The sequence below is a fragment of the Columba livia genome, chromosome 1, assembly GCF_036013475.1.
Source record: "Columba livia isolate bColLiv1 breed racing homer chromosome 1, bColLiv1.pat.W.v2, whole genome shotgun sequence".
Taxonomy (NCBI): Eukaryota; Metazoa; Chordata; class Aves; order Columbiformes; family Columbidae; genus Columba; species Columba livia.
This window is the reverse complement of record NC_088602.1, coordinates 16,496,423-16,522,317: the sequence shown is the minus strand read 5'-3', so window position 1 is coordinate 16,522,317 and position 25,895 is coordinate 16,496,423. Positions and strand designations below refer to the sequence as shown.

The 25,895-nt window shown below is 34.9% G+C and overlaps 1 protein-coding gene across 3 annotated transcripts in view; it reads right to left on the bottom strand.

Moving 5' to 3' along the window:
• DYNC2H1 (dynein cytoplasmic 2 heavy chain 1) overlaps positions 1-25,895 on the bottom strand; it is a 166,287-nt gene that overhangs the window by 89,905 nt on the left and 50,487 nt on the right. For all 3 annotated transcript variants that reach the window (XM_065047277.1, XM_065047353.1, XM_065047417.1), the window contains exons 53-69: positions 25,427-25,508; positions 24,093-24,247; positions 22,258-22,395; positions 19,721-19,834; positions 18,286-18,446; positions 17,997-18,120; positions 17,083-17,204; positions 16,307-16,393; positions 14,973-15,099; positions 13,101-13,242; positions 12,465-12,574; positions 11,039-11,137; positions 9,583-9,706; positions 6,856-7,019; positions 5,471-5,590; positions 2,363-2,497; positions 1,258-1,401 (exon numbers count right to left, since the gene is read on the bottom strand). In XM_065047277.1, the coding sequence (XP_064903349.1) occupies positions 1,258-1,401; positions 2,363-2,497; positions 5,471-5,590; positions 6,856-7,019; positions 9,583-9,706; positions 11,039-11,137; positions 12,465-12,574; positions 13,101-13,242; positions 14,973-15,099; positions 16,307-16,393; positions 17,083-17,204; positions 17,997-18,120; positions 18,286-18,446; positions 19,721-19,834; positions 22,258-22,395; positions 24,093-24,247; positions 25,427-25,508 (2,148 nt within the window). The remainder of the gene's footprint in view (positions 1-1,257; positions 1,402-2,362; positions 2,498-5,470; positions 5,591-6,855; positions 7,020-9,582; positions 9,707-11,038; positions 11,138-12,464; positions 12,575-13,100; positions 13,243-14,972; positions 15,100-16,306; positions 16,394-17,082; positions 17,205-17,996; positions 18,121-18,285; positions 18,447-19,720; positions 19,835-22,257; positions 22,396-24,092; positions 24,248-25,426; positions 25,509-25,895) is intronic.

Below are 25,895 nucleotides of genomic sequence, written 5' to 3'. Positions count from 1 at the left end.
AACATTGTAGAAAATACTAAACATAGCCTATCCTCCAAAGCCTGCAGAGTAAAAGAATAATTATAACAGGAGGAGAAAACGGAAAGATAAAGAGAAAAAAAAAAGAAGGAGGAAAAGAAGAAGGTAGGGGAGGTAACAGGTAGTATGAGATTCATCAGAAACAAGTTCCTTTCTACCATGCTGGAATTTGAAGAGATAAGTATAAAGAGATAAGTATAAAAGTATATAAGTAAAAAAGGAGGGTGACATCGATTCACAAGCTGATTTGATGAATACCTTTCCCACATCTAAAAGGTAGCTTGGGAAAAAAAGGAGAAAGCAAGGAAGGCAAAAACAGAACTTGAGCTTTAAACAGATTAATGTAATAGACAGGAAGAAAAGAAATCATGAAAGATTGTGAAAGTAAGAACAAGAAGTTAGAAGCTCACATTGTGGAAAAAAGGTAACAGGTAAAGAACTTTAAAGCAGGCGAGTTCGTATAGTTAAATCCATGTTCTTGGTAATGACCGGAGCTGAAGGAAAGTTGTAAGCATAGATGCTAGAATAAAGGGGAATCTAAAAGTGACATGATGAAAGGCTGCTGAATGTCTTTTTAAAGTGGAAACAAAAAAAGATGAATTTTGGAGATGCTGAATAAAAAGAAAATGCATCATTACTCATTGTGCGTTTTTAGATCTAAAGAGTGAGGTGACAAGAGCTATGTCTATAATCCCACGCTTCAGTAAAAAGAATGTACTGGCCATTAGAATACAGAAAAGTGAAAACCACATTTTCAACAAGACAGGCTGCACACATGCTTATAAACTGCATAGAAGCAGATAAAGATTTGATCTTTCTTCAGGTAACTGAACCTCGTAGAAATATCGGTCTTTTCTTATTCTACTCCTTGTTGACAGAACTAGCATTATTTGCAGATTAGATCATTAATTTATTTAAATAAAGCCTTCAGGAAAGTAATAATCAACCTTGTTTTTCCTAATTCACCTTAGAAAAAGAACAAGCCTGAAATTAGAAATAAGATTTACTTTCTTTGCAGATCGCACAGCAATTCTATAACTTATATGTAAGGTAAGATCATTAAAATTCCATGTGCATGTATTCTGAATATCTAAAGCACAACAGTTCAGCATCACTACTTCTTATATATTGCATCATCAGTTATTACACATTAAACGTCCAGAGCAACTAACAAATTCTAAGGATCAAAGCAGATTGATTCTTCTGCAGCATTCACAGCTTCAGGAGAAGAGAAGATACCTGCTCGCTTTGCAGAGCCCTTTGGAAAAGCCGTAGGAAAGCTGCCAGGCTAAATCGGTACATATTATTAATTTTGGACAAGTCAGAGATAATGAAGTACATCTTGCTGGCACTCTCGGCTAAAGGGAGATAGGCGTCCCTCTCCTGCGGATTAAAAAAAAAAAAAGAAAAGAAAAAAAAAAGAGGTACACATATAGAAAAGCAGCACATTACTGCCATCTCCTGGTCACTGCACATTTACTCATCCCACCGAAAAAACATTCAGATGACTCCAACTGCTGCAGAAAACGGAATCCTTTCTGAACAGGCTGCCCAGGGGGGTTGTGGAGTCTCCTACTCTGGAGACATTCAAAACCCGCCTGGACACATTCCTGTGTAACCTCATCTGGGTGTTCCTGCTCCGTCAGGGGGATTGGACTGGATGATCTTTTGAGGTCCCTTCCAATCCCTGACATTCTGTGATTCTGTGAGTCTTCAGATTGAGGGACATGCACACTCAAGACTTGAGCACTATCTTTAGATTTAAAACTTGGCACAAAACATCTCTAGCAAAAAACTCTAGAAATTATGAAGAACATTTTGAAAATTAATCCCTGGGGCACTGAGGCCTATTCCCACCACAGAATATATCCCAGAATTCAAGAGAAAATTTTAAATTAAACAAATAAAAAAAGAGAGGAAAACTCCATAGTGTGCTAGAAATACAACATGCCAGGTGAATAACATCACCAATCATCTAAATTTTTGCAATAGCAGGGATATATTGAGTAAGAATATCCATATGAGCCATGCTGTTTACAATAGCAGCCTGCAAAAATCTTTGACTTGCCAATAAGTCCCTCAGGAAAATTCCTTGGATGCAAACTGGCAGACTTTACATTGCAGAGCTATTCACTGCACAAATGAATCTGATTACTGAAAATACTTCCTGTACTTGCATATCCCAAAGATATTTTACTAAAAAAAAAAAAGAATTTAGTATGTTACTGATCTTATACTCCTGTGGATGTATATATCCTCTCCATATGGAGGATGCAAAAAAAGCAGCAAAAAAAAGTAATACAGCAGCAAAAAAAAGTAATAAAAGATTAGAATATTCTTCTACCTTATCAAGGAAACTCTGAAGTCTGTGAGATTCAGCAAGTGATTCTTGGATGAGTGCACTACTTGCTTTAGTCTGATTCAAAGATTCAATCAGATCCTTATTTTCTAGTATATTGCCTTGTGATGTTGCAAGTGTCTGTAAAAGAAAAAAAAGTCACCTATGTTACATTTTAAAAAGCCTGTAAAGTAACCATTTTGGGAGCTGATATTCTTTCTGACCTGTACATAATTCTGAATCACTGAACACATCAAGGGTACTAGAAAGCAGGTGGTTATTCCAAAAACTGAGATTTTTTTTTTAAAGAAGTGTAAAAAATAAAACCTAAGAACAAACTCCAAAAATCCAGATTGTCAGGTTCTGAAACTTAAGCCATCAGCAAGCTTTTGAGAATGATTTATATGATCAGAGTCTTATGCGCTAATATCCCCATGGTAAATACAAATTAGGGTATTTTTTTTTCTCCTGTTTAGCTAACAATTTAACCTGAAATTGGCTACTCGTAATGACTTCCTATACCCAGTCATTCACAAATTAATTTTTCTTCAAAAACATTCCAATAGTCCCTATACAATATACTTCTAATTTCCGAGGTGAATATTCACAATTAGAACAATTTCAGTTTTGCAATCAGAGATTCCTTCAAAATCCTTGAGACTACCCCACATTTCCCCTGAGTTCTCCAGTGCAAACAATTACACTTCTAATAAGAGGTGGGAAAAGCCTGAATGGTTCACTATTATTTAAGGTTTTTTAGTAATCTCCAGTAAATATACTCCAATAACAATTTTTTTAGTCAGACAACAAAACAAAATTGGTTTCTTTTCAGTTAAATTTTACTCTCAGGCTTCAGCTGAAAGGGAAACCTAAATAGGTTTGATATACATTTGGCAGTCAATTTAAAGATTTATTTTTTTTTTAATACTCAGTATGCCATGAAAATATCTTAATATGCAAGATTCGTAAGGGCAGCCAAGGGAAAAAAGAGCCATGAGCTTTCCTCATCTTCATACAACTCAAAGCCAACATCGTTCAAGATCAACCAGAAGGAATAATGTAGTTGGTTTGGGAATCCATATTAAGCATATTTTAAAATTAACATAGTTACTATATAGTAAATAACCATTCTTTTTTCTTCAAGCATTTGTCTCACCTATGAGCAAATGACCCAGAATGCAACCAGAAAATGTTTTGAGCTGTGCATCAAAGATTTAGATCTGCTCAACTGAATGGAAACTGTTATACTACTCTTCTGAATGTGTTCTGTATTTTAAGTAAAATCGACAGTATTTAGCAAAATGCAATGGATTGTTTCACAGTGGTCATTTACAAGTCTTACAAACTGGTGTGCTGGAAAAGCTGAGCAACTACCTGTAGGATATTTGGAGGCAGAGATTCACCAGAACAGTAGAGTGCACTTAGTTCTCTAGTTGAAGAGTTTAGGACAAGATCACCTGCTTTTTCAAGGAGTCTGATTTTGCTATAAGAAATCATGGTGTGGGTTATGAGAAAGTCACAGCATGGATGTCTTTACTTCAAGGCTTTTGGAAGAAACCCAGTACAGTACTTCAGATGGAATGCAATTGTTGCTTTAGTATTAACTTGAATTTAGCTAGATCACCTCCAGCACTGACTTCTTTGTTGACAAAGTCCATGTAGCATCTGTCGGTATCCACTGAGCTTTAGGTTTCTTTATTCAGGGTCTTTCCCTTTATTCAGGGATACTCTTTGTATCCTGATTTCAGGGCTAGCAAGAATGCTGAAGTTGAAGCCAACCTCAGTGTTGGCCACTTTTTGTTGCAGATATCTTAGGCATCGATTACTTGAAATTTTGCAACTGACAATTCAGATTGGACAAATGTGAAAGACTTTGGAGTTCCAAGATCACACAAAAAGTCTGTTCTAAAAAGTGGACATTCTTTTATTACATCTCTTAACTCTTATTTTCTGGTAGGCATTAAGATGCTAACCAACGATCAACTTTGAATACGGAATTTTTCTAGAGAACAAGTTTCCCTCTAGCTATAAAAGAAATCTGCCCCATCACAGTTTTAGAAAAGGTTTGAGCTTAGTATTTGAGACTTAATAGGGAGTTTAATAGGCACAGTAAATGGGGAAATTCAAATCACAGTAGATAATTATATGCCAAATTCTAGAATTGAGCTATTAATGGCTAGTCGAATAAAATTCAGTTTATTACATTTTGAGGAATCTGTAAAACCCATTAGCTAATGCTCAAGGCCATTGTGTTGGATACTGTAAAGTTCTCTGACACAGCTACACCTGAGGGTTTTGAGGCAGCAGGTGAATTTCCTTCATCTGTGACATTTTAGAAGGAAGAAGGATTTGAGGATCCATTCCTATGGGCATGAAATACAGCTTCTGTGAAATCCGTGACAAGATGCAAACAAAAAAGAAAACAGTTCTCTTCCTTGGAAGCTACTTTTATAGAGGTGTGCAGCTGTTTCTGAGCATAATTATTTTCACTAAAATAAAAAGGTAAACTGAAAATTGGGAATATTAATTTTAAGTATCAGAAAGGAAAATGTTAACTATAAAGAATATTGAAGTTTGTTGCTAACAAGAAACAATCGTGGAGGTTTAAAGTTTGAAATGTCTCTCACAACAACGCTTTCTGTTTTCTACTTGGAATTTTTCTTTAGATTTTTTTTCCTTTCACAATAGAGAATCACCTCTCAATTTGAGAAAGTATCATTTGACATGATTCACAAGGTTAAAAATGTGGGGGTTTTTTAAACTCATAATTTGAAAAAGAAATAGCATGATTTTTAACAAAGCTTTTTCTTTTTTAATGCATTGAAATTAATGAAATTTCTGATCAATCTAAACCAGCCTATATCTAGCACAACAATTCATACATTTTACTTTGACAATGTGTAATGTATTGAAATAGTACAGTTCTGTGACAGACGTATATTTTATCTACTCTACTATCCCAAGAGTCCCAGACAAATAATGTTTTTCTTGTCACAAATCAAAAGTTCTGAGGGCTCATTATTCCAATACTTTCACCGTATTAATTCAAACTTATAACAATATGAACACTACCTTATTGATCTAAAAGATATAAAAGAGGTAAAGTTATTTCACCTCCAAAAGAGATTCCTCAAGCTTAGCTAACTGTATTTTCTTTTCTTCTTCTTGTTGTAACAGTTTTGTCTTCTGCTCTTCCAAATCAGGCTTTTCATGCTGAATTGTTAAAGCCAAAAGCTAAAAAGAAAGGAGATTATTCAACAGGATAAAAAAACCTCTAATATTTCATAATATATGTTGATTAACTATATTGGATATTAATCATATAGCAGTGTATAGTCTATATATTTGAAAGTAAATTTCTGGGGTTTACTCATTTGTACCAGACATCCAACAGGTTTAAATCTGTGTAGACATCACTATGCCCTTGTGTATAACAGCAGAGGCAAGCAAGGTAAGATACTCAAGAACACCTCAAAAGGCACTGGAGCATTTTATTAAGGACACTGATTCACACACTTTTATGCTGAGACCTAAAACTTTGCACCTCGGTCAGAATCACATGCGTGTTTAAATGACTGGTAGTCTTCATTAGCGCATATACTGGTATCGGATATAAAAAGAAGGTGATAGAAAGCACAAACTGGACAGGATGGCAGCGAATTTCTTTCCAGCAAGCTTAACAGAAGTCAAACACCTCTTCTGACAACCAAGAGAGAAAACAAAACCACAAAGATTTTCATATTTTTTCTCTGTAGTTCCACTTAAAAAGGGGGTCGCTTCACTTGGTTACATTGTATGATGTCAGTTCCCTATATCCAGCGGAGGGAGAAAATCCACATGGTCACCCGTGCTTTCACAGTTTCAATTATTTCTTATTTATCCACATCTTCTTTGCAACCCATTCTAAGCCTCTTGTTACTTTGGAATAACTTGTTTCATACCAAATAGACAGGGTTTTTTCTTCCCTTAATTTATGTCTTTTTTTTTCTCTTTTCCATCTGTAGGCTACATTTTGCTTCCTAAGCATCATAGAAAAACAAAAACAAAAAACCCCCACAAAACTCAAAAGCTACTAGTAGTTTGGAGGAAGTAAAATATGCAGCTTTTTGATTTCATCACATTTTTTCTGTACACAAAGTGTCTTGATGCCAGTATTACTTTCTAGCTAGGACACTGGAGACCAATAACAGAAATGTTTCAACAGAACCATAAATGCATCTTGAACAGAAAAGAGAAGCTCAGCAATTAATCTGTTGCAACTGAAGTCAATGAAATTGTTTCCATTTGCTCTATTGGCCTCATTACTTGGTTCCAAAGTGAATAAAAACAAGACATTAGAATTTAAACTTGCTTTCAGGATCAATTTTACCATTTATATTTGTGTGCTAGAAAACATTTCCAAGACCACTAATGCAAACTGCACTACAGGGCTTCTTCCAGCAGCTGATGTAGCTATGAATTTCTGCTATACATACACTGGTTTTATTCTAAATGCCTACCTGTCCTCTTAAGCCACTTCCAGTTGTGGTAAAGTTGACTTCTGTAACAATAGAAGCAGCATCTGGTGGAATGAAGGGATTTGGGTTTCTTGTCGACAGAAAAAGGCGGAACTCTTCATTATAATCTATCATTTTTTCACCTATTTGTATAGCATAGCGGGGTCCTGTAAATAATAAATAGATGTTATACTCACTCTGAATTGGAACAGTCTAGAATAATGGCATTTGTGTTATACTTTATGACCAACAGATACCAATATATTTTATAAAATTTATTTATAAATTCTTCAGAAAGAAAAATAAATATAAAAAATCTAAGGGTAACAACCTATCCTGCACTGTTAGGCAAAAAAAATGCAATAACATAGCACTAGTGCAAGAAAGTTCCATAGTGAGAGTATTTACTACACCAGGGTAGTTTAATTATCCTTGCCCAGTACAAAAAGCATAAACAGCAAAAAATGCACTTGAAGTAAAAGTAATACTAATGAAACTTTGAAATCTTCAAACAATGAATAGGAGCCAAAACACCACAGAAGATGCACTGGAGAATCCTCCTGTTGTGTAAGAATCCTGCCATAATTTAAACATATTCATTTACATTTCCACATAGGTACACCAGTCTATCAAAACACACTAGCCATAATTACATATGGGCTAACTAAGACGGTTCAACATTTTCTGAAGGGGATCCAAACCCATTAGATTTCATGTCTGGATCTGTTACATTTATTTGTAGAAGGTTGACATTGCTGTACAAGAATAATTCAACTAAAATACTACTTTCTATGTTTTAACTGTTATAGAAATGTCTATGAAACTAAAGATGCCGGAATATCTAGTCCTTAGATTTAAAGAAAAATATTCCATTAAGAAATTCCCCAAAAATGTATATTAGAAGTACATTTAATTCAATCACAGTATGAAAGAAAAAAAAAATACCAAATTTCTGATGTCATGGTTTCAATCTCTGTCTATACTCCTAATATTCTGACATTTTTTGGTATGCCTGTCCCAGAATGAAAATATATGTCTGCCCTCTCACCACCCTGCTTCCACCACAGGTTTCCATTCTAGTGGGGTCAGAAAATAATAGGCTCAAATAATCACTTGACTAGAGTAAGATTTTTTCCTCCTGATACTAAAAAGAAGGGCGAACAGAATTACAAGATGAAAAGTTTCAAAGCGAAAATGTCCTTTCCAGAGAAATTTCTGAGGTGGCATGGTTGGATGCTTCTCTATTTTTAGCACTAGGAGCAGATCAGAAATGCTCTAAGTATAAATCTCTTTGCTAAAACACTGGTAGAGATGAAAATCTTGTACCAATTTTGCTTCTGTGCCAAGGATCAGAATAAATTTTAAGGCCTACGCTGTAAAAATGTCAAACAGAAAATGGAAGCTGTACAAGGACAAATTTATTGCAGTATATATACTCACATTCTACTTAACGTTTCATTCCAAGTAATGAAAAACTGTACAGTAATCACAAGCAAAATAATGCAGAGAGGCCCCCACCTCCACATTTTGACAAAGAGGAGTGAGGGTTTGTGAAGTGACTGAAAGGACTCCACTAATGACCCATTCTCCCTTCACAAGAAACAGGTCCCTAGTTCGGACTTGCACAGACCTGGCATTAACATAGCTCATTAACATGCAGAAGAGGATGCCTGACTGTTAGGAGCAATTTCCATGAATAAACGAGTATATTTTAATTTAATCTTTCTCCATGGTTCTGCAGACACATTCATCTCTGGATTCCATGAGTTAAATCAGCCAAGATGTCTGTAATACTCTATCTCTACTTTCCAAAGTTCAGCAGAAGCTAGTGAGAAAAAAAAGCTGTAAAGATGTTCCACCCAGCCTCCTACAGATCCCTGAAGTCACCACTTTGGTGGTGTTCTCAGCTTTTACTGAGGCTAAAGAAGCAAGTACATCTGTAATGGAAGAATGATTAAAACTAATATTTTCTTTTTACTAAACAGAGCTTTCCGATAGAGGAGATAAATGCATCTAAGAACTCAAGAGCATTTGCATTTATTACTATTACTATTTATCTTTGCTAAAATGTCAATACAATTTTTTCATATAATCCATTTTAAAGCAAGTAGATACATAGCCATTAAATATAGAGTTACATAGAGTACATTATCTCTCCAAAGCAGAGGTACTGTAAAATGTTGGGGTTTTGTTGTTGTCGGTTGGTTGGCTTTTTTCATTTCATTAGTTGGGGAGGCTCCTTTCATTGAATTCCACCATTTTGCTAATATCCAAGACCTCTCCCCCATTCCAAAGTCACATCAGGCACAGATCTGTGTGCCTTTTCAGTTTCAGACAAATGAAAGAGAAACAGCAATATCAACATTATAAAACTCTGATTTCTAACTGCACGACCAGTTGTGTAATTTCTGGCCTATTTAAGGCCCAAGTTCCTAAGTAAAACTATGTGTTTGAAATTATCACTAGAAAACAATTTAAAATTTAAATTGTGAAGTGTTGATAAAAACATTTTATTCTAATTCCAGTAAAAAAAAAAAATTAAATACTTTTCAGTATTTTTGCACATACTAAACAAGGTCATATCTCTAATGCGTTTCATGCCCTGAAGCGTCAGCAGCCTGTTAAAGAGGAAAAAGCTACACAATATTCATGTTTTCAGAAAAATCAAGTTTTATATGATATAAAGAGATCTAATCTACAAAAGCTTTGAGCAAGCATGTGGTCATTTACCTTGAGCAACAAGATCTTTTCTTAGCAAGGGGTAGAGTACAGGCTCCACTCCATCCATTTCCTGTATAATGAGAGTTTTCCCAAATCTCACTGCCAGCTCAAGAGCAGTTAGAAAGTTCGTGTCCTGGGCAAAGAAGAAAAACAATTTAAAAAAAATGCGAAACAAAGGAATTTAAGTATTAACACTTTTGAATGAGCAGCAAGGTATTATACCAGGAGTCTAAATCTAAAACTCAGCAGTATGGCTGAAAAATTCTATTATAAGCATCATAGGATACTCCAGGGTCTAGCCATTAAGTGTTTAATTTAAGTAAATTTGATATATTCAGCTGCTGACAAACAGGCAACCTGTGTCATATGCCTGGCTCTCCAAGCGCTGCACCAGAAGAGAAAACAGGTCTACCACAGGTCTGCCAGGTGCAGTTGGAAGTCCTGGTTTGTCAGCACATCTCAAATATTATTAGGCAGCTATATCTCAAAACTGAATCAAGACCTAAGGACAGGATTCACATTGATACTGAGATATGTATATGCAGCCTTTTGAGTGTAGGTGTCTATGCATATGGTGTTGAAGATTCCACTACAGTCAATGGAGATTCTAGATAATGCAGCAGCAGAACCTAAAAGGTAATCAAGCCAGTCAGCTGGCAGGGGAAGCATTAAATTACCCAAAGATATGTATCTAGTACCATCAGAGAGTATCTAAAAGGCCTGCACAGAGCTGGCAGGGATCTCTGGAACACCTACATCAGGGGTGTCAAATTCATTTTCACCGGAGGCCACATCAGCCTCACGGTTGCCTTCAAAGGGCTGAAGGCAATTCTAGGACTGGATAAACGTAACTCCTGCTACATTTATGAGGACCTGACCTACAGTCTGTTGAAGCAATATCTTGAGGCCAGGTGAGGCTCAATAAGGGACTTTTGGTTGGCACTAGATGCCACCTGTGTGCGTGTACCTTAGCCAAGACTCGCCACCTTTGTAAACAGTGACATGTAGACAATTAATCTTGGGTACCTCAATCTCAAACTCAAATCCAGCCCACTATTGCCAATGTAGATAATACAACACAAAAATCATAGGGAAGGAGTGTATATACACTCCTGAAATCTGAGAATACAAAAGACCTCTCTGTTCACAAATCTTTTACTGTCTCCCTCTCAGCAGGAAATACTGATATTCTTGGAGAGGGTAGAACAAAGAGGTAAACTTGTAAAAATACCAGATGTTGACCCTCCAATTTTAAATACTCTGATCTCCACCTTGAGTAAACAGATTTTCAGTACCATGTAAAAACCCTTGTAACCTAGAACTCTGTGAGAAATTATATGCTTCATGGAATCTAACCCCATTTTTAGTGATTGCTATCATACCACTTTAATAACTCTTCTCTAAAGTCCGGAATAGAGTGAGCTCAAGCAGAACAGAATTGTAAGACCAAGAGTATATACTGAACCTGTTGGTTAATAACTTCCAAATGTGATTCCTTCAAATGTGTCTTCAGCCATTCAGTAGCCCGGAAAGAAGGGTCTATCAAAAATGGGCAAACTTTACTCTAGGCGGTAAAAGTAAATAAATAAATAAATAAATAAATAAACAAACAAATAAATAAATAAATAAATAAATATCTACTGAAATATATTTTTTTGAAGAATAAAATTGAACTAAGTCTTTTTTATTTCCTCAAACTAATAATACAGCCATTTTAAAGTCTTTTTCATTAATAAATTGTTTAAAGAAAGAATAACATCCTAATAACAAAGTAAGTAACTACACAGACCTCAAACTGAAAGACAAGGAAACACGGACAATATCCGAGCATCAAAAGACAATGAACACAAAAGCTTGAGAACTGTACTGTAGATGACTTTGGTAAAATATCATGTCCAACCCCAGTTTTAAAAGGATGCTGAAAAAATCTGTACACAAAGGAAATTATTTGAGCTGAGGGACAGCTTGAAAAAGCTCTTAACACACAGTGAGATTTTTAAGAGCTCAATCTATTCAACTAAGGAAGAAGATGAAAATAAGATTTGATTACAGCGTGTAAGTAGCTGTAAGAGTACAAAATTGTATCTGTTGGAAGAGCTTTATAATCATACTGAGAAAGGAATAACTAGATCCAATATCAAGAAGATAAAGCAAGATAAATTTAAATTGGAAAAAAGGCTGTAACTGATTTGAGAGAATCATCAGTCATCCAAGCAAATTACCTGTGAAAAATGTAGATTATCCTCATGGCATTAAATCTTTACTTTCTAGCAAGTCTAATAAATGGCTATATTATAACTACAATATTATGTATACAATTGTGCAATTGCATATGTACATTTATATTATATATATATATATGATAAAACTGAATAACAAGCATAGCATTACCATTCTTTTCTCAGGTATTATTACCTACTGGCCTTAAGCGAATGGTATTTTGTATCCTGTATCACAGAGCTAACCTAATGAAATATGAGGGTTTCAAATCTATATGTTTTGGAAAGTATCTGCATATAGCCTTCTCCTTTTTCTGAGAAAATAAGTATTAGAAATGATATGTCAAAGTGAACACATATAGGACATAAGTTTTCACTGATTGTATTAGTGTTAATACTTATTCACACTCTAAGCCTGAATAGACTGATACCAGGTTTTGTCTGTTTGACATCTGGAAGAAAATTTTAAAAGCAAATATGATTTTCTTTAACTGTTTTTTTCCTTTTGCTACAGCATACCCATAGTTACATACGTATTTTTTCTTTCTGTGTGTTCTGTGGTGCTAATTAAATAACACAGATGAAATAGTTTAAAATTCCAGAAAGATGCCCTGTTACTGAAATTTGCAGAAATTGAAATACTTCCAGGACAAGACAAAAATACAAATTTACCTGCAAGATGACAAGAGCATTTTCTATTGAAAGGTCATCTGAAGGTAAACCTTCACTTTTCCAAACTAACTCCTCACTTTCTGCACACAGGAACCGCCGTAAATCGAACTCTGATAAATGAAAGAGTGTGAGTTTGTGCTGGTATTTAGCATCTGCCCAATTTTTAAGCATTTACCACTCTATATATAGTGAAGTCTCTACCACAGTGCAAGTCTGTAGATTTCCCTTGTATTTATCATTTTATTGCTTGAACTTATTACTAGCTGATGTTATTAAAAATATTTCATGGTGTTATTAACCCACACAGATAAAAATGATTAATGAAAAAGCAGAAGCATTCAGAATGCAGTGGCAAATTTACAACAGTCAATGTGAACACATCCATTCATGTAAACCTTTCTTTTTAAGCAAGGACTCTGGAGCTAAATCTTAAGAATTATAAATACTTATAATCTCAGTAATAGTGGAATAATCCTGAGAAATAGTCTGTCTGTATACACAAGTATTTATTAAGAAAATGTTGCCACTTTGCATTTGGGAACATCAAGATGATTGAGACTGTTCATTGAACTCACTGGCATTTCTCATTTCCTTACTCACACACAGACATAGACACACACACAGAAACAAAATTACTTTCAAGGCCTGCTGACTTGGTCCATTCATCCAAGCTGGTTTTCCTCTGATCCTCAGGAGCAGCAGAAAGATAGGTAATAAATGCAGCTGCTAACTGAGCTCTTTTAGGCAATGTAGCCAGTTCATCTGTTATCTCTGACACCTTAAAAAAAAAAAAAGTACAGAATGTATAGGTCTTTTGCAAACGAAAAGTATTTCTGTAGTTCTTTTCAGTTACTAAAAAGTTGGAATGAAATTCTTGAGTTTCAGGTATCTACACCGAGCCAACTCACACCAACACTTACATCAAAGTATAAGGAGTTATTTGTAGCTCAGGCTACAGCATGGACAGATATTTCTGAGAATTTAGCTACTAAAAATCTATGAATCTGATGAACAGTTCACTTTGTCACTTATAAGCAACTGGGTAAATACTGTTAGAGTAAGAAAAACAGAAAAAATCTGTGACCCCGATCACAGTGACAGTCAACTAGTGAGTACCATTTACAATATGTATACACATACTAAATACTATCTATGTGCCTATTACACTTTAAAATGTGATTCACTGCAGACTTACATGATAAAATACATTTATCATATCTCTTCAGATAATTTATCTGCACTACATCACCTCTGTTTGGAAATGTTCCAGTATTTTGGAGACAAATACAGTGTACCAAACTAATATATAAGACTGCTACAATTGGTTTGAAAGTCACTTTTTTACTTTAATCAAACTGACATTAAAAAAAAAAAAAGCTGCTGCACAAACAAAATAGCAACTTTTTATTACTTCCTGCTTACTTTAAAGGGCCATAAATACTGGTTTTTCACCGTCTTCAACATGAGTTCTTGACTAACATATCTGCCAGTTTGGTCTATAGCATACCATAAATAGTTTGGACTTCCCAAAGATGCGGGTAATGCACCAGAGTGAAAAACTCCGAAGAATCACTTTCAGAACTGTTTAAAATCTGCGGTTCAAATATACTCAGCTTGATAGCAATGAAAAAGCTGTAAAGCTACTTTCATAGGAAAATCTTCTATTTCTTTCCATTATGCTGGTCAACCTACAAGAAGGATCCATCTAACCCTAACTTTGGCTCTTCAAAGTGCAGGCATTTAGCCTAACTAAATGTGTAGGCCTTTTTCAATATCAATGGAGAGACAGGACCGTGTGTCTCAGCAGGGAGATTTTTTCCATTTTAAGATACCGAAGAAAGCTTCGTATTGCTTTCTGGATGTGACAGCTATTTTCAGCTTGTATATATCTTGAAATTTTCCTTTCTGCTTCAGACTGAAGAGGGCCTGTGTGTCCAAAGGCTTGCCAGTTTCTTCTAATGTATCATTTGAGTAAAGAAGATAAGCTCACTTTCCCTACTTTAGAAGCAGAAAAGTTTCAAATACCTAAGTGAAGACTTCAAAAGTAACCCAATATTTTGGGTAGGTCTACACTCGCATTTCCAGCATCAATGTCATAAAGGAAACATGGTTTAAGACCATGACTGTCTAATGCTTTCCCAAAATCTGTCTCTTTTGACTGTACCTCAACTAGGAGGGTCCAACTGCTGACATATTAATCCATAGTAACAATTACGTTATTATTGTAATTGATAACATGAAAGAATGTTAAATGTTCTATATCAAATACTGGTTTGGGGTTTCCTTTTTTTACACATTGTGTAGCTATATGATACAGGTAAGGTAACTTGTACAGTGAAGTAAAAGGAAGTTTCAGGAGGAAGAAAAGCTTTTCTTTCTAAAGAGAAATCAAATAAATGTACATTTAGGAGATATGCAGACAGGCAATAACACACATTTTCCAGGCTGCAAAAATTGTATTTTCAAATTATCAGCTATAAGATGTATTTTGCAAATATATTCACTAACCTGCGTGTTCCATCTTTGGTGTTCCCTATCGAGTTGATTTATCAGCATCTCTGCAGCTTTCAATGTTTTTTGAGCTTTATTTAGTTCTGCTTCAAGTTGTGCTGCCTCTGTTGTTCTACTCTGGAACCTGTAACACAACTACTGTTTGTAATCGCTATCATGAACCACTAAACTTATAAGACAGTTACTTTCAAGGTAGTTGAATTGACTGAATTTGTCATTAACTCCTCCCTTATTATTCATGAAGAACACAGCTATGATTCTTTTTAACACCTTCTGCTTCTAATTGGCAGATGGGCTTGTTACACTTTTAACTAACAACTTTTAGATGGAGGCACAGTGAGATTTAAGAATACATGTGCAATACACACTATATGTCTGAAAATCATTTCTTCTTCTACTTAAACTGCCTGACTTTATTTTAGTGATTGTGTTAAGTTTTGTTCTGCACCTAGTTGGGATGATAGCAGGCTCAATGCCATACTGCACATTTTTAACTTTTTGGTAAATTTAATCTACAAAACCTTTAAAGAAGTATATTGTTAATTCACACGGATGACCCCAGTTCAATGCACAGTACTCTGTTTCGTAAACCACTATGAAATAAGAAAATGCCCCAAACATCAGGCAAGGTTTCAGTATTATTTTCTAGACAAGAATGACAAGAAGAATACTCCTTTTTTTTTTTTTTTGCAACATGACTTTTAGTAATATGCACATATGTCAGGTTGTAAAGTACCTCCTATACCACATAATTGAAACATTAAACTAAAATACTCAGATTACACTAAATTTGGAGAAAGTAGAATGGTTCACTGCAGCAATATTTATGCCACTATGAGTCACGTACTTGATAAGATGCTAAGAAAAAAGGAGATAGCTAACTAGCTAACTGTCAGAAAAACAGGGTCTCCTAAAAGAAACAGAGCTGCTTTTATTCAAGCTGTAGAAGTCTTTCTTTCAGTAGAAGTCTTGTATGCGAAAGTTTCCCAAGTCCTAAGGAGATATTAAAGTCCTCTTAGATTTAAAAGGCGAGAGACGCACTGCTTATCTTTGACATCTACAGTGCCCACACTGAAGAATTCCAACACAGTCAGCAGGGGGAAGCAGGTACTTTTAAGGAGCATTTCATCTTATTGATGAGATTAACTATATTCTAAGAGCATTTATTTTTTTATCTCCACTGAGTGTAGAGATAGCCTAATGATTGCTACTTCTGATGTAAATACCTTGCAGAGCAGGGAGTTATATTTGGTTAGATAAATTTCATTTACTCATACTATAAAAGCATCAATGTTTTTATTTACATCCTGAAATAAACAAACCCAACATACTTATCTTTCAGTTCCGATACTTTTTGACCAACAGAGCTCAGAAGACCTTCTAACTTCCGTTTTCTGTCTTCAGTTTTCTTGAGATTACTACAAAAATGTAACATTTTTTTTAAGACTATGGATCCAAAGGAAAAAAAAATAAGTAAATGTAACAGGAAAGTCTTTACATAGAGATAGTTCAGAGATAGCTCTTTCTTGTGATTTATATTAGCAAAAATCTGGTTTTACCCATAAAAGTTTTAACTGCTTCTCATCACATAGCTTTAAAAATGGAAACCAAAGACCTCATTCAAATGTTTTCTTAATGATCAGAACAAATTCTTCCAATACAGACCTGGCAAAACAATCAGCATAGATTTCTCAGGTTATGGATGGTCATAAGACCATTTCATATCTTTTTGATCCTAAGGAGAAATTGATTATGCTTGCTACATGACTGAAAAAAGAGGAACTACGCGGCTCATAAAATAGCATGGATTTCACTGACAGAATGCATTTAAGCATATCTGTGATGTGCATTTCTCTCTGACACATTTCAGTTGAGACAGGTAAATTATGACTGATCAAAAAATATCCAAGGCACAGGTTCCCGGAAAAACAAAATATTGCACACTTACCCTTTCTATCTCAGCACGAACATCTTATTACCTATGGATAAGGTACAGTTTCTCATAGCTTTCATTTTCAATAAACTTCAATTCCTCCTTGATTGCTTTAGTTTCACCCATCATCATTGGAATCAAGAACACCTTATTTTGTAACAGAGTCTAACTTACGCTTCCAAGCCAGCTTTTTCTTTTTCCAAGGGCTGAATTCGTTCCAGGACATGGGAGTACTGGACATTGGCGGTCACCCAAGCTGCTAATGGAGCGGCGGCAGCACTGGCTCGTTTTGCATTCTGAAAAAGTCAGTAACAGTTACAAGAAAGTCTTTGAAGTATAATGCAGATGAGATAAACATAGGATAAATAACTGCAGCAGATTTATTGGTTATCAACTTAAATAAGACAATCAGCCAGCTCCTCTACTGAACCAATCTTTTAAATTATTACTAAGAGATTATATTGTAGGCCATCAATCTGTGTAAAAAATAATGGGTATCTTTACTACTATGAAGCTTCACTGAAATTATAAAGTTTTAAATTAATGCATAATTTATTAGTGTGTTCCTTCTCAGGAAAAGATAACTTTCCTTTTAAAAATACTGAACCAGTATTTGAGAATTCCTTTTTGTAGCTACTGCCGAATCAGTTCTCAAATATCACCCATACATTTAATCATTATTAGTTAGCCCTCCTCCTTTTAATTAAGTGCGCCATTAAGACTCTTACTGCTAGAAGGAGGCCAGAAGGAAAGAGTTAAAATTCCTTGATCTGAGTTCTAACTTATAGCAGTGACAAAATCTCTGAGAACCTGGCTCCGTAATGACTTCTTGTCCCATCGCTCCCCAGTCACCAACAAAATTTTAAGTCTTAGAGGCACTATGCAACAGAGTAATGTCTGCTACAGTTTTGTCTTTATGCTGACAAATTCTGTAAACGGAATTCATCGCTTTTTCTCTAATTTAAATTCACTCTAAAAAACACATTGGCAAATCAGACAATCTTTTTTTAATTTTATTTCTCCTTTTTTTCATCTTTTCTTCTTCTCTTTTTTCTTTTCTCATTTTATGTAATGGAACTAGAAATTACCTTTGGATCAAAAGACGTTCTGTTTTTAGAAAGAAGTTCTTCAACACTCTCTCGTATTTCTTTTGGAATATTACGGGCATCAAAAGTTGCTATGTCCTCCCTCACTCCTCTTTTGGCCAAGAAACTGTAAAAAGAATTAAATAACTAGATAAAAAAGAAAAAAAATGTTAAAGAGGTTATTTCCCTATGAAATCAGAGAATTCTCCATGTAATTTATTCCTGTATATAATAGAAAGTTTTTCATATTCTAGATTACTGTTTAAGTTTAAAGCTTAAATAAAAACCTCACCTCTTCATGCTCACCCATGACGTATCAAAAATCCCCATGAGACGCAGAACTCCTTCTAGTATGTCTCTGATTATGTCAGGGGGCATCCGTAGTGACCGGATTTCTGACAAAGACTCTGGCTTTATATTTCCAACTGCTAATTTAGCTTCATTAACCAGTGGCTTAAAACATAAAAACACATTAAAAAGGTATAAGGATACAAGAAGTGAATATTGGCATTTCAGTTTTCATACAATTTCTTGTTCTTTTTACATGTTTTATTACCTAAACAACTGCTATTGATGGATATTCATGTGCACAAGTTATTAAAAAAAAGACATGTGTTGATTAAGTGATAATAAATGTATTTCCATACAAAACAGCATTTTATAATCCTGACATTCCCTAACTTTTCATTCAGCACTGTAATTCATACACATTGTATAGATAATAGTATCAATCACGTTTGTTTGCTCTTTCATTGCTTCAAAGATCATTGGATACAGGTACGTTCTAATAAAATCATGATGCCAATTACTATCTATAGGCATGCCTGAGGATATCTTTGTAAAGGTATGTAGAAGCCCAGGTCACAAAAGCTTTCTTTTTTCAGCAGGTAAACAAATCCAGACAGTGTTTGCCCTTATCAACACAGCAACAAAATGATAAGAAAACAGAAGAAAGTTAAAGATTATCATTAAAGACTGTGCAGACCTTGCACATCCTTCATATTTATCAAAGACCGCAGAAAGGGATTTACCCTAATCCCGCAGGTCTATGTCACTTCCAATACAAGGATATGATGCCGTGATATCTATGATATTTAAAAGGAAAAAAAATAAGCTGCTGTACCTTTTCGCTGTTTTTCAGTACAATTTTAAAACTGATGGGATGAAAAATAGAGAATAAAAGCAATGACTAAATACATATACTTCCCAAAAATCTTGATGCTAAACAGCTGTAAGGTCTCCTGAAAAAGCAGCTTTCTAAAGTACCATTAGGATATAAAATTTTCAGAATTTAGTAGTAACTGGAAATCTCTCATTAAACTATTTCCATCCAGGTGATAGTGCCAAGCCCTATGATATTCACAGCTTCACCACAGAGGAGTAATGGAGTTCGTCTATGTAAGATAATAGTAATGGAAAAACTTTCCATAAAATCTGCAGAACAAGCTGTAGACCTTGGCAGAATAGAAACAGCAACTGGAGGTAAAATTGGCCTGAAAATTCTTCCCATAATTAACACTTTATAGAACACAAATGCCAAAATGACAATCTAAATCTGGTGAACAGAATACTGTTTTCTAAGCCATAAAATTTTAATATCAAAATAATTGAGAGCAAAATCTATGAAATGCAGGGATAAATTCTCCAGAACCATTTTGCAGGGCAGGGCTTGAGTAAGTAAAATAAAATCAGTCTGTGAAATATTACTTTTCCTTATCAGCTCTTACCTGAACCTCTTTTAGTTCATCTTCAATTTTTCTTTTTCTTTCTTCGATTTCTGCAGCCTCTTCTGCTATCCGGTGTTTTATTTTTTCCATTTCTGTTTTTTGCTCACTAGTATTCTATAGAAAAAACCCAACAATACCATTAGTTCTCAAATTTACACAGATTTTACTCCTTCAGGTCTCTCAGTTCTTTCAGTCTTGATTACAATATAATTTGCATAATACCCATTACAATCAAACATCTGAGACTATTTGATACTAGACAGGTTGATTCAAAACATACAGAAGCATTGGGCTTAAGCTTATATTTATGCAACTAAATTATAAGGAATAAGCATCTTTTGCTTTTACTGTGTCTCCTTCCTTTTCGTTACCACAGTCAAGATCTGTAACTCTATTTTTTTAGGATCATTAATACTTTTTTCTCCTTGCCTCTGATTTTCCATTCCTTATAAAGATGTCAGTCCTCCTCTAAAAGGATAACAGTGACAGTCTCTGTAACATTCTTTACATTTGAAAGTAATATCTTCCTGCCATTGTCTTCGTAGCTGCTCACATTTCTGTTTCCTTCTTGACACCTTCAAAATTCTCCTTTTGTATAATGTTCACAAAAGCAGCAGTTATGCTGGAAATACAGCCTATTAGCCTAAAAATATTAATATATTATTCACTTGTAAATTTACACCCTGTAAGGATAGTTATCTTATGTCCTACACATAAATTATAAGCTGTTTGGCTTTACATCTTTTTTTTCTGGATTTGTACTGTGGCTACCATAGAGCAGACAGTAGCTATTAGCCATCTCCAGGACTCCTAGCACTTCAGTACAACAACAAATACTTAATATATAAAACTACAATAAAAAAGAGCTTACATACCCTGAAGACAAAAAAAAAACCCAAACAAAACAGGGACTTCCAATACCAGTTACACAACAAACAATTGAGGATATATGCATAAAATAAAAGACTAATAGTCCAGGCTCAGTTCACCTAAAAGACACCAGACAACAAAGCCCAGAGTTTACATGTTTATATATTTTCCAGTATATAACACATTACTGTAACCAGCAACTGTTGAACTTGCAGCAGAAGGTAACAGATGTGTATAAGCAGAGAAAACCCTGAGATTAATAATAATCTTTCTGAACATTTAACCCAAGCTATAGACCAGCATGTCATTGAAGATTACATTCAAATCCATAAAACATTAACTCCATAAAATTAGCTTAGACATTTCATGCCTATGTACACGTACTGAATGATAGCTCTGAATAAGAAAACCTTAAAATTCAGTTGTAGGTCAAAAGCCTTGCTCCGAAAGAAGATTAAAAGAGTCTGTATGTATTAGAGCTCTCTCTCTTACATAAACTAGAATATTTGAAGTGACATTAAAATGTTAGAGGGCACCTATACTTTATGCTAATCCAAATAATCAGAATTCTGTTGTAAATTTTCTGATGTCAGTGGGCACATCATGTTTTACAGCTTTTGGCCTGTTCTTTGATTTTGTCCTACAGCGTAACATGTGCTACCCACACAACCTGTAACTCTATTGGACAAGAGCAGAGACAAATTTAAAACAGGAAACAGCGAAAATGGCATAATAAATTCTTTGATGCCAGCAGTGAACACCCCAAGCCAATCATCATTATTCAAATTCATGTATAGTAGGCAGACAGAGGCTAAAAGTATTAAAAAATGCTGAGAGAAGTAGACTTATAAAAATGGGAAGGAATTCACCTTTGAGGCACTGTGAACCAAATGGTTTGAAAAAGCAGGTGTCTACTGCACACAGAGAACATCTTTGTCATTGAGCTTCTTTATTTAAGTTTGCTTCAGACCCATCAGACTAAGCCAGTGACCAAGCAAACAGTGCAGTAACAGCACATTCGTTACGGCTTTTCCACATTTATGTATTCTGGAAGTATCAATGTAGAGACCTATTTTCTGCACAATCATTTCATTAAACTGAGAAGACACTACTAAAGAAAATTATGTCCTCAAAGAACAGAAGGTCTACCTCTGAGCTGAAGATAATTGAAGGAGTGACGAACACTGAGGTTTTATTTGCCCTTCTCTGAGGTTAAGATCAGAGGACAGACAAGACCTCACACAATACATACTTTCTAATAGTCCACAATTTAAGTCTTGGTATTTGTTACCTAAAACACTACTACTGCTCAGTATTTTGTTGAAAGTTCCTATCTGTAATAAACATTATAAAATGGATCAGTTTGGATTTATGAAATTCTTGGAAAACTTTCAGACTAAAGCTACAGCAGTAAATACTAGTCAGGTGTGCAACTTGCTCTGACCTCTTCCTACTTTATCAGTACAAATATGATTTAAGTTTTATAATACTCTGTTCTGTTGCAAATTTTTTCAAGCTTCAGGGCTCACTCATTCCCTTAGGCAAATTATTGTAAAATTAACAGGCTTTGTAACCCTTGAAAAGAATACAAAGCACAGGCAGTTCTGGAGACCAAAACCAGAAAAAACATCTCTTTTTTCCAATTTTGATGTGGTTGTATACTACACCTGCATAGATAATGTAATTTCTTGAAGGGCAGCATCAGCCTCATCCTGCTTCGTTTTGAGTAAAATACTTTGTTCTGCAGCTTTTCTGTTCAGTTCATCTACCAGGGCTTTAGCTTCATTCAGCTTTGAAACACCTGCCTATAAAAGTTAATAAAAACCAGTTATTTAGCAACGAATTTTCAACTTCAAGATTTAAATGAAGGTTGGTTACAAATAGCATGCACAGACTAAGAGTGATGTAGACTAATATTCTTAATCTTAAAATTTATGTTACACATTTTCTCGATATTATTTACATTTTCTTAGCATTATTTAACCCAAAAAATGAGATTTGTCACTTTTAGATGTGTCACTGTAAGGTCGATTACTACATCAGAAAGCTGAAAACTAAATTCTCAAAATAACAAATCTTTAATGAACAGCAACTAGTACATCTTTGTCTTCTTAATTCACCAGCATTTCAGTTAACTGATACTGATTCCATATATCTCCTCTATAAGCAAATCTACAAAAATTAAACAAACTGAAACAAACTAGATTATCTATTTCTACATATTTGTACATGCTCTAAAGAACATACATGTACATAAAATAAAGCCTCAGTTAGGCTTAAAATAACTATTTTCTTTATCCCCACATTCTAAATTATTCACACCATGGTAAACTGATAATAGAATTATTTCAAGATATATTTGAAAAAAAATTACCTGGAAGATGTTTTGATTTAGGATACACATCTCTAATGTTCATGTAAATTATTACTTTTATTTAACCAGAGCATTTAGCAAGTAAATGAGTGTTTGTTACAAACAAACCACAGCTACTTTCTAAATAAATAATAACACAATGTCCATCATGACAAATGTAAATCTTCTTAAATTGCTCAGTACAATGATGGAAAAATATCGGCAGGCAGAGTGAAAACAGTGTAGAATACAAGGGAAGAAAGCTATTTGTTTTTGACAGGGGCTTTAAGAAGGGACACGGCTTTGCAAGCGTGGTTTCAGAACAGCAGCAAGCGGAAAAGTCGCTGGGAAAAGGAGCTGAAAAGGAAGAGAGAAGAGCAAAGACTAAAGTGACGTGTCCTAAAGTTGATACAGATCTTTCCAGAAATATTCTGGCAGGGAGAGGGAATGAGGTATGACTGGAAAGACAACAAATGGGTTTCAAAAACAAACATATCATGCATACAGAACAGGGGTAAAGTGACATCTGTGAGATAAACTGTATTTAGTCTGGAACTGTGTAAAGGTTTGATGTGTGGAAAAAGAATTAGAAATCAATCACAAAGCACAAAATGAGGGAAAAGAACAACAAAGGGAACCTTGGCCAAAGCTACACAAATGCACCATAAGGTTAAAGGGAACAGCTTGTTGAACTAGAAGGATGTAAGTATCACACAACACAGGAGGTTATATCTAGAGATACAAAGAAAGGGATGGAATATGGAGCCACATCGGGAAAAATTATACAAGCAGAGGTGACACTTAAATTGATGGAAGGATGATGGATTAATTCCAATACATATGAGCGAAAAAATGTAAAGTGCTTTCAAGTACTTTTTACTCTTCCAAGAAAACATACTCAATCTGATACATCCTTGAGGAATAAACTGATGAAAAACTAGAAACCACTCCTCACTCTTTGAGGCATTTGAACAGAGAGGTGAATTAACATTCACACCACTCCTCTAGTGAAACCACAGCACGAGCCTATGTCAACAGAGGACACCCCACACAACCACACCAGCAGCTACAGCCCATCAATATAGAAAGCATTTCCAAATGTGAGTGTATTTGGAAAAGCTGCATGATGAAAATATTTTAAATACATACCTGCAAGTGATTCTGCCTTTTTATCAGCTCTCTTCTTTTACTGTTATTGATGGTACTGTATGTATGAAGGAATGTCATATACCTGCTAGGTGTTGCTCCATACATTTTACATGATTCATGGATTGCCAGAAATGACTTCAGAAAACCTGAATCACCTGTACAACATAATTTATTACAAAGTTAATAATACACTCATTCTTATCTCACATTAAAATAACTAAGGAAAAGCAACAGAATATGGTTTTTGAGGTATGATTTAAGGATATTCAAAATAACACAAAGAATATAATTTTTTCAAAGTACTCTCAGAGAAACACATAATTATATTTCAAATACATATTCCTCAAAAAGAAATATACTAAAATTGTTTCAAACCTGTAATATTTCATTGATGTTCAAAAAAGCATGCAAAATTATTTACAGATTACTGAGGGCTAACCATGAAAGAAAATTTATTTCCACAACAATTGACTTTGAAAGGAAGCCCAAGTGTTTTTGTCTTCTCCCTTGTCACTGATGACAGACAGACTAAAAGGTCTTTCTGAACATTCCAGGTCCTTCACTTTGTTCAATAGAGTTTCTCAAAGGAAGCCAAATGATACCATAAAACAAATGGTATTACCCTACAAAATAAAAAATTGCTAAAATATATCTACATATAAATGAAAGCTTTTAGTAAGTACTGAGGCATAGATTAAGTACAATGATCATAGAATCACAGAAGCATTTTGATTGGAAGAGACTCTCTAGATCAAGACTAACTATTAACCTAACTCTGGCACTAAACCATGTCCCTAAAAACATCATCTACACATTTTTTAAATACCTCCAGGGATGGTGACACCACCACTTCCCTGGGCAGCCTGTTCCAATGCCTGACGACCCTTTCTGTGAAGAAATGCTTCCTAATATCCAATCTAAACCTCCCCTGGCGCAACCTGAGGTCATTTCCCCTTATCCTATCACTTGCTACTTGGGAGAAGAGACCAACACCCTCCATGCTACAACCTCCTTTCAGGTAGTTGTGAACAGTGATAAGGTCTCCCCTCAGCTTCCTTTTCTCCAGGCTGAACAGCCCCAGTTCCCTCAGCTGCTCCTCATCAGACTTGTGCTCCAGGGCCCCTCACCAATGTCGTCACCTCCTCTGAACTCTCTCTAGTATTTCAATGTCTTTCTTATCATGAGCGGCCCAAAACGGAACACAGGATTTGAGGTGCAGCCTCACCAGCGCCAAGTACAGTGGCACAATCACTGTCCTAGTCCTGCTGGCCACACTATTCCTTAGAAATGAGTAAGTATTTAATAATAACTAACAGGTACACCTTAAATTTTACCTGAATGTTTTTTCTTAAGTTCCTTATGTGCTTTTCCAGTCTTTTCTTGTTCATCTGAATTACACAGAAGCATTTCAGGTATCTAAAAAAATGAACATGATTTTTTGTATTAAATTTATGAGCAATGAAAATTTGAGTTAAATTAAAAAAAAACAACCTTTTATCTAGTTTTTCATTTGAAAGGACTGGATATGAGGGCTTTATTCAGAATAAGGTATTTAAGGAATTTTTAAGAGCATTAAAAACATTAATTCTGCCTTTGCTTTTACTGATAGCTTCCTGTTGTCATAATCAGAGGAGGTTTTACTGGCTGTAAGAAAGAACAGCTAACTCTCAGAGGCCTCTTACAATGACACAAATGTCAAAGATGTAAAAAAGATACACAACTCAACGGGAAATCAGGAAGTCTTAAGTACAATGGCAAAAATAAACAAAGTATCTTCAAAAGTTCTAGCATATGACTAAATGA